The sequence below is a fragment of the Oncorhynchus keta genome, unplaced genomic scaffold (genome assembly GCF_023373465.1).
Source record: "Oncorhynchus keta strain PuntledgeMale-10-30-2019 unplaced genomic scaffold, Oket_V2 Un_contig_3619_pilon_pilon, whole genome shotgun sequence".
Taxonomy (NCBI): domain Eukaryota; kingdom Metazoa; phylum Chordata; class Actinopteri; order Salmoniformes; family Salmonidae; genus Oncorhynchus; species Oncorhynchus keta.
In genome coordinates this window covers 36,036-45,603 of record NW_026287337.1, presented here as the reverse complement: position 1 = coordinate 45,603, position 9,568 = coordinate 36,036, and the positions used below count along the sequence as shown (strand labels likewise).

General features: G+C 39.7%; 2 protein-coding genes across 3 annotated transcripts in view; both read left to right on the top strand.

The window, feature by feature from the left end:
- Positions 1-9,568, top strand: part of LOC118370516 (zinc finger protein 79-like) — a 94,445-nt gene that overhangs the window by 53,575 nt on the left and 31,302 nt on the right. The gene's annotated exons all lie outside the window — the stretch shown is intronic.
- Positions 4,308-9,484, top strand: LOC118381186 (uncharacterized). Its single transcript, XM_052508443.1, has 4 exons — positions 4,308-4,449; positions 5,192-5,424; positions 8,086-8,325; positions 9,085-9,484. Exons 1-4 carry the CDS (start codon positions 4,430-4,432, stop codon positions 9,222-9,224), a joined length of 633 nt encoding a protein of 210 aa, XP_052364403.1. The 5' UTR covers positions 4,308-4,429; the 3' UTR covers positions 9,225-9,484.

Below are 9,568 nucleotides of genomic sequence, written 5' to 3'. Positions count from 1 at the left end.
ATTAAATGAGACTTTTAAAGAAAGGAATTTTTAAACCACTTACACATACGCATATAAAATCTAAATGTAATCCCTGCGTACACCTTACAAACTAAGGAGAGTGATTTTAAATGTGTAATGAAGAAAGTGTTCGCCTGTCCTGTAAATCTGTAAACTTCATACATGAAACATACATACACATACAATACATACTGAAAATGTATGGAGTTGTATGAACAGTAGAATTCCATCACACAACTTTTGTTTTGAAGCTGCTGACTAACATTAAAGTGCACATTTTTTAAATCACCACAGTAAGGATTCATCTTCACAGAGCTGTATTCTTTCAATGCAAACAGTATCTAAGGCAGCATTTTAAAGGTGTTAGTCTAGTCTGGACTTGTATTTGTACCTGAAACTTGGCATCTTTTGGCCTGTACAAGTGCATCAACACCAGGTGTCATGTCCTGACTAGCTGTCACTTTCAGAATGTCATTTAAGTGCTTGTTTGTGAGCCTTGAACGCATTTTTGTTTTATTGATATTCATCACTGAGAAAATTTGTTCACAAAGGTAGGTTGTCCCAAACATGCACAAAATTTTAGCAGCCAGGGCTGTTAATTTGGGGTACCCTGGTAGTAGATACTGATAAAATCAGGGCAGGGTTGCCATTTGCCAGTTGCATCTCCCACAAAGTCAGCTTCAACTTAAATGCATGTATGTTGTCAGAAAACTGTGTGACAACTTTTTGCGGCCTTGCAACATTTTGTTCAGATTGTTCAAGTGTTCAGTAATATCAACCAAGAATGCAAGGTCCCGTAGCCATTCCTGAGATTGTAATTCCAACACCGGTTTTCCTTTTTTCTCCATGAACTGTCCGATTTCCTCTCGTAGATCAAAGAAATGCCTCAGCACAGCGCCTCGGCTTAACCATCTCACTTCAGTGTGGTATGGCAGGCTGTGGGTAATGTTGCTGTCGCTGAGAAGTTTGTCAAACTGACGATGGTTCAGACCTCTGGACCGGATTAAATTTACAGTGCGAACAACCACCTCCATGACGTGGTCCATTTTCAGCGACTTGCAACACAATGCCTCCTGGTGCAAAATACAGTGAAATGTCCAGAAACGATCTCCTCCATTAAGGGCTTGTACTTTGTCTTTGAACTTTGTCGCGACACCTGCTTTCTTTCCGACCATGGATGGCGCGCCGTCTGTAGCCAGGCTGACAGCGCGGGACCAGTCCACTCCAACTCTGTCCAATGCAGCAAGGACAGAGCCGAAAATGTCCTCGGCTGTTGTGGTGTCCATCATTGGCACCAACTCAAGAAACTCTTCAGTAACAGTCAATGTCTCATCAACTCCTCGAATAAATATGGCCAGTTGGGCCACGTCTGTGATGTCAGTGCTCTCGTTAATTGCCACGGAAAATGCAATAAATGACTTGACTCTCTGTTTCAATTGACTGTCTAAATCTGCCGATAGTTCCGAAATCCTCTCTGCTATAGTATTCCTCGTCATGCTAATATTGGCAAAAGCTTGTCGCTTCTCGGGACATACAAGTTCAGCCGCCTTCATCATGCATCGTTTAACAAAGTCACCGTCGGAATACGGCTTCGATGCTAATGCTATTTCGCTAGCAATTAGGTAGCTGGCTTTTACCGCTGCTTCACTGACTTCTCGGCTCTGGATGAAAGTTGACTGCTGTTTCCTCAGACCCGCCAGCAATTCGTTAATCTTATCTCTTCTCAGTTGTCCTTGCAAGCCGTCATATTTTTCGCTGTGATGAGTCTCGTAGTGGCGTCGAATATTATATTCCTTCAATACCGAAACTTGTTGCAAACACACCAAGCACAAAGGTTTTCCGTGCATCTCTGTAAATAAATAGGACGTGGTCCATTTTTCTTTGAAAATTCTACACTCCTTATCTACTTTTCTCCGTTTGGATAACGACATTTTGGCTAATGAGGGTGTAGTGGAGAGGTAGAGACATTAACAATCTTAACAACGTCGTAACAAGCAGCAGATGGCGCATTGATACCGTCTGCTGTTTTCAGTCTGTCTCAGTGATGCGGCTTGTCTTAAAAAAAAAAAAAAAATTAATTCCATGTCTTTTATGCATTTTTTCCACTTTCAAATTATCCTGCGGGCCTGATCGAACCTCCTTGGGGCCGGTTCCGGCCCGCGGGCCGTATGTTTGACACCCCTGGTCTAGAGGAACACATGTCGGGTGAATGACATGCTCTTTCTGCTACTCCCAGTTTTGAGACATGACTGTTATAAATTGTAATTCATTCCGTTGTGAAATTGTAAACTAATGATTTGAAATTACAGGTAATCTTCAGTCATTCTGTCTATATCAGAACATATTTTTTAAATCAATATATTTTATTATATTGTGTATATAATTTCGGAGAGGGCACCTATTAAATATGTTATCTGGAGTTTTGTTATATATTGAGGTTCATCGTCTTGAGCAGAAGATTCCATGAGTAGTTGGAGCACTAAACCCTGTAGTAGATGGAAAGAAGGAAGAAAGTCAATCAGTTTTACTGTTGTTTGAAGAACAACTGCCTACTTCTGCCTACTTCCGAGGTAAAGTTGGTTTTATAGTCACACATTCTGACATTCAACTGACATTAGCAAAAAAAGCCATAAATAATTATAAAAATCTAATTCAATGATTGTCACAGAGATATAAAAATAGATATGGTTTATTCTATAAATGTCTAGCATATTTTTACAACCTTTGTTTTGAATACAAATTCCAGTTTTGATTTGATAGAAATATATCAAATCTATGAGATGCCATTCTTGTAATGTTTGATATTACAACATTTATATTGCTTGAATACTTAACGATGATTAGCACCTCAGTTATGTGCTCTTCTGTCAGGGTTCTGGTCAAATGCATGTCCTTTAAAGTCAATTTAGCAATTGAACAAAAATCCAATTCAATTTGAAAATGTTCCTAATTGCAAAAACATGTAACAGAATTTGGGTATTCCAGAACTGTTGTTTACATGTAAATCAACATAACCCTGTTTTATGTTTTTAATACTGCAGATAGAACGCTCTGTGTGCCAGAGATGGTTTCATTTAGCTTGTCTGGGGATGACAATGAAGGACTTCAACAAAGCCAAAATAGAACATTATTGTAAGGGGCCCATTGTTCTGTTAAATTAGAGACGTATAAATAAATGACTGTTGTTCCTTGTAACTACTTTCAAATGTGGAACTGTTGCACTAAAAATGCAAACATTGATTTGACATACAATGTAAGATTGTAAACATTGTACAACTTTATGTACACATTGTCTAACATCATATAGAACAAATTGCACTTGAAATTAACATTTATTTTAAAGTTATTTTAAATGCATATTCTCACTTTTTCTGAGACAATCACTGAATTAGTTATTGATTTCTTCATCTTTAAATGCAATATTTGAGATGTTATGTATTTCTATCAAATCAAAACGGGAATTTCTACTCAAAGCAACGGTTGTAAAAGTCTACTAGACAATTATAGAATAAATCATACGGTGACAAACGGTGAATTAGTTATTGATTTATACAGTTTTAAATGATATTTGATAGATTTTATAGAATAAACCATATCTATTTTTGTTTCTGTGACAATCAATTCATTTGTTATTGATTTTTGAAATTGCAATGACTTTTGGCGAATGAATGTCTGAATATGAAACCAACTTCACCTCGGTCTGGCTACTCGTGATTTTTAAATATATATTTTTACCTTTATCTCAATGACTGCCTACTAAGGAACGGTGGGTTAACTACATTTTTCAGGGACAGAACGACAGATTAATGCTGTGTAAACTCGGGGATTCGTTTCAGCAACTTTCCAGCTACATAGCCCAACGCTCTAACCACTAGGCTACCTGTGATGCTAGGATATATATCATATGCAGTGTGAGCTATTGTGAATAAGCAACTGCAGTTGTGAAATTGATAAAAGAATGGCCATGTTTCAAGTGTGTGCCGACGGAATTAGGTATTAGGTATATATTAGGTATTTATTAGGATCCCCATTAGCCGCTGCAAAAGTATCAGAATTGTTCACTTCTCAAACCGGGCTTAGTCTGCTTCCCAAGCGTTCTCTGAAGTCTCGCGTTGTTACGTCTCTGTGTTTGGTGGGGAAACAGGAAGTTCCGCGCAGGCGCACATCATTCTTCAGAATAAAGGATACGTCAGAATTGTGCAGTCGAGACGACAACTTCTGTGTCCGTTTCAAATATATTACTACTGGTATGTAATATCACGTTATAATATCGAAAGAACATTTCATAACATGCTGGGTAACAAATACGTCAAGGTATTATCAGGTCTGATAAAGGTTTTATGTGCTATTTTTTTTATGTCAAACCGCGTGAGTTAACGTGATCACCTTTTTCAAGTCACATAGTTAGATAATTTGGTAGTCTGAGTGGATGTATATAATTTCGTCAAGGTAATTTCATAAACGATCAATCTATTTGAGATTTCTGGGTTCGTTTTACATGTCGTTTTGGTTTTGTGTAAAATTCGGGAGATGGTAAAATGGCGGATCCCTCTCGGTCTGCATCAACGTACTTCAGTTCAGGCAGTGAGGGTGCAGCAGAGAGACAATTTTACGTTTCCACTTCTGTTTTGGAGCTAAATGTAATGATTATCAATCAGTTTTCTACATGTGTACTAATCATGAGACATTCAGCTGTTTCTGAATATCTATAAATGTTACTATGGTGTGAACGGAAATACTATTGTTTTTTGATTGAAATAATACAGTGAAGACAAGGTTATTCAGGAAAATAGTACATAGTGCTGCCTGAAACATACTGCAACCTTGTACTAAATGTTTTTGAGTAATTTGTGCATTTATGTGAATTCAGGAAATCTACTATAGATTAAGTGTATTTAGAGTTGTGTTGCCTAATTTAAAGTGTATGCTTTGTATAATGTGAATTAATTAATGTTTTGTTGCCAATGCTTAGCTACCAGATCTATTGAAATCAGTGCTTGACTTGTACCAGCACCTCAAATTTCTACTGTTTGAGCTCATGCTCCTCTTATAGAAAATTAGCTCAACAGTATTGTGGAGCTCCTTTACCTAAATATAAACCATCTTTTAGAGAATAAAGAAAGTCTTGACAGTTCTGGCACTAACTTTTGTGTCCGTTTCTCTTTATTAATACTGGCCAACTCGGATTAAGTCTGAGGCCGGTAACATCAACAGTGAGGACAAACCCAGTCTGCCTCTCTCCTTCCACACTGAGTTCAAACCTACAGTCACTGGGTCCTGATTGTGACAGTGGAGCCCAGTTTGCACTGCAGGATCCAGAGATGGCATCAGTGAAGCTGGAAGACTGCAGTCAAACACTGGAGCTGAATGTCAACATTAAAGATGAAGAAGAGGAGGAGGAGATTGGGACAAATGTTTCTCATGGTAAGAGCAGGTTCTATCTAACTAAGTTTGTTATTCGTTCCAACTTCCCTCTGTGCATGAAAAGTTGCTGTAGAACTGTTATATTTATTTAATTTCACCTTTATTTAACCAGGTAGGCCAGTTGAGAACAAGTTCTCATTTACAACTGCGACCTGGCTAAGATAAAGCAAAGCAGTGCGACAAAAACAACACAGAGTTACACATGGGATAAACAAACTAAAAATCTATATGTAGTAAGATTAGTGAGGTAAGACAATAAAAGCCACAGTTACAATTTAGCATTAACACTGGAGTGATAGATGTGCAGATGATGATGTGCAAGTAGAGATACTGAGGTGCAAAAATAAATAACAATATGCGGATGGGGTAGTTAGGTGGGCTATGTACAGATGCAATGATCGGTAAGCTGCTCTGACAGCTGATGCTTAAGTTAGTGAGGGAGATATGACTCCAGCTTCAGTCATTTTTGCAATTCGTTCCAGTCATTGACAGCAGAGAACTGGAAGGAGAGGAGTTGGCTTTGGGTATGACCAGTGAAATATGCCTGCTGGACCACGTGTTACTGGTGGGTGTTGCTATGGTGACCAGTGAGCTGAGATAAGGCAGTTCTTTACCTAGCAAAAACTTATAGATGACCTGGAGCCAATGGGTTTGGTGACGAATATGAAGCGAGGGCCAGCCAACGAGAGCATACAGGTCGCAGTGGTGGGTAGTATATGGGGCTTTGGTGACAAAACGGATGGCATTGTGGTAGACTACATCCAATTTGCTGAGTACTGTTCGAGGCTATTTTGTAAATGACATCGCCGAAGTCAAGGATTGGTAGGATAGTCAGTTTTACGAGGTATGTTTGGAAGCACGAGTGAAGGAGGCTTTGTTGTGAAATAGAAAGCCGATTCTAGATTTATTTTGGATTGGAGATGCTTAATGTGAGTCTGGAAGGAGAGTTTACAGTCTAACCAGACACCTAGGTATTTGTAGTTGTCCACATTTTCTAAGTCAGAACCGTCCAGGGTAGTGATGCTAGTCGGGCGGGGCGGGTACGGGCAGTGATCGGTTGATGAGCATGCATTTAGCTTTACTAGCATTTAAGAGCAGTTGGGGGCCACGGAAGGAGTGTTGTATGGCATTGAAGCTCATCTGGAGGTTTAACACAGTGTCCAAAGAAGGGCCGGAGGTATACAGAATGGTGTCGTCTGCGTCGAGGTAGATCAGAGAATCACCAGCAGCAAGAGCGAGATCATTGATATATACAGAGTGGAACCCCCAGAGACCGCCAAATGTCCGGACAACAGGCCCTCCGATTTGATAGACTTAACTCTGTCTGAGATGTAGTTGGTGAACCAAGCGAGGCAGTCATTAGAGAAACCAAGGCTGTTGAGTCTGCCAATAAGAATGAGGTGATTGACATAGTCGAAAGCCTTGGCCGGGTCAATGAAGACGGCTGCACAGTACTGTCTTTTATCGATGGCAGTTGTGATATTGTTTAGGACCTTGAGCGTGGCTGAGGTGCACCCGTGACCAGCTCGGAAACCAGATTGCATAGCAGAGAAGGTACGGTGGGATTCGAAATGGTCGGTGATCTGTTTAACTTTGCTTTTGAATACTTTAGAAAGGCAGGGCAGGATTTCATGATGAACTGTTTTAATGAGAAGGTACATGTTATTTCATGCTACTGAGACTTGGTGGTTTGACACCAGTATTGCCAGCATTTGTTTTTTTCACTGGGCTGTCTGGAGTGATCAGAGTGTAGACTAAAGAAGTGAAGTAGACAAACTGCCAGTGTTTTAAAGTTCTATGAAGGGAGTCTGTGCAGTTTCCAACCCTTGTGATAGTGAGTGGAGGATGATATAGCGCATACTTTTCTTGTCTGATGAGATACTTTTAGAATAGTTTTATTCCCTTTTTGTATTGCACAGCCTACTGATATGAATACGTACAGTACCAGCCTACTGATATGAATACGTACAGTACCAGTCTACTGATATGAATACGTACAGTACCAGCCTACTGATATGAATACGTACAGTACCAGTCTACTGATATGAATACGTACAGTACCAGCCTACTGATATGAATACGTACAGGAATTGTCCGTAGAACTCCATGAAAGGAAAAGTTCACGGGGAGGTAAAATGGCGGCCCCCACTCGGTCTGTGTCAACAGACTTCAGTGCAGGCAGTGTGGATGCAGCAGGGAGACAATTTTACGGTTGCTCTACTGTTTTGAAGCTAAAGGTATTGATTATCGGTTTACTACATGTGAAATAATATTGACACATTCAGTTTGTCTTTATCTATAAACATTACTATGGTGTGAACAGGAAATACAATTGTTTTTGAAGTAAAACAGTGAATACAAGGTTATCAATGAAAATATCACATATTGATGCCTAAAACAAACTGTAACCTTGTACTAAATGGTTTGAGTCATTTATGCATTTATCTACTACAGGTTAAGTTTTGGCTCAAAAGTATTGTGGAGCTCCTGCACCGAAATATAAACAGTACCAGCACCCAAAATGTTTATCGACAACTTTTTCAGTCCAAGTCAAGCAATGAATTAGATAATTGAACAAAATACATATATTTAATAAAGATTAAAGACCTTGCCAAAACTGTCAAGAAAATAACTTGTCTGTTTCTCTTATACTATTTTCAGACTCAGGTATGAGGTCGGTAACATCAACAGTGAGGACAAACCCAGCCTGCCTCTCTCCTTCCACACTGAGTAGAAACCTACAGTCACTGGGTCCTGATTGTGACAGTGGAGCCCAGTTTACACTACAGGATCCAGAGATGGCATCAGTGAAGCTGGAAGACTGCAGTCAAACACTGGAGCTGAATGTCAACATTAAAGATGAAGAAGAGGAGGAGAAGATTGGGACATCTGTTAGTCATGGTAAGAGCTGGTTCTGTCTAATTTTTGTTGTTCGTTACAACTTCTCCGCTGTGCATGAAAAGTTGCAGTATAACTGTTTCAATGAGAACGTATATATTATTTCATGTTACTGACACTTGCATGATTTGACACCAGTATTGCCAGCATTTGTTTCTTTCACTGGGTGATCTGGAGTGATCAGAGAGTAGACTGAAGAAGTGTAGTAAAACTGACAGTGTTTTTAAATTCTATGAAATTAGTCTGTGTAGTTTCTAACCCTTTTGTGATAGTGAGTGGAGGATGATATGGCTCATAATTTTCATGACTTATGAGAGTTTTAGATTTGCTTTATTCCCCTTTTGTATTGCGCAGCCTACTAATATTGATTACGTACAGGTAGCCTAGTGGTTAGAGAGATGGGCCAGTAATCGAAAGGTTGCTGGATCGAATCCCTGAGCTGACAAGGTAAAAGTAAACTCGGCAAAATAAGAAACGTCCTCTTACTGTCAACTGTGTTTATTTTCAGCAAACTTCATGTGTAAATATTTGTATGTAAAATAACAAGATTCAACAGCAGACATAAACTGAACAAGTTCCATGGACATGTGACTAACAGAATAGAATGTGTCCCTGAACAAAGGGGGGGTCAAAATCAAAAGTAACAGTCAGTATCTGGTGTGGCCACCAGCTGCATTAAGTACCGCAGTGCATCTCCTCCTCATGGACTGCACCAGATTTGCCAGTTCTTGCTGTGAGATGTTACCCCACTCTTCCACCAAGGCACCTGCAAGATCCTGGACATTTCCTGGGGGAATGGTCCTATCCCTCACCCTCCGATCCTACAGGTCCCAGACGTGCTCAATGGAATTGAGATCCGGGCTCTTCACTGGCCATGGCAAAACACTGACATTCCTGTCTAGCAGGTGTGATGTTCGGATGTATCGATCCTGTTCAGGTGTTGTGGTCTATTCCAAAGGCCAAAATCAACATCCTCACGAATTCTATGTAAAGGAGATGTGTGCCGGAGGAGGCAGCGGCAGCTACCAATTTCTCCAGTGCTTAATGTGTAAATTAGGATTTGCTGGAACCAAAAGTGAGTCCGAGCAGTTGACCTGCTGGTCTCCGAGGTACCAGAACACATTAAATAAAATACCTTTATAATAAAGCATTGCATGCATTATCATGGCTTTAGTGTACTGGCATATTATACTTGTTTTATTTAATTTAACTAGGCAAGTCAGTTCAGAAGCAATTCTTATTTACA

What these genes read in the sequence shown, in the direction of transcription:
- LOC118381186 (XM_052508443.1), top strand. Translation starts at nt 4,430, where the DNA reads ATGTATATAATTTCGTCAAG. An exon ending in ATGTATATAATTTCGTCAAG is followed by an intron (nt 4,450 to 5,191) that starts GTAATTTCATAA and finishes ACTCGGATTAAG; the next exon opens with TCTGAGGCCGGTAACATCAA. An exon ending in TGGGACAAATGTTTCTCATG is followed by an intron (nt 5,425 to 8,085) that starts GTAAGAGCAGGT and finishes TACTATTTTCAG; the next exon opens with ACTCAGGTATGAGGTCGGTA.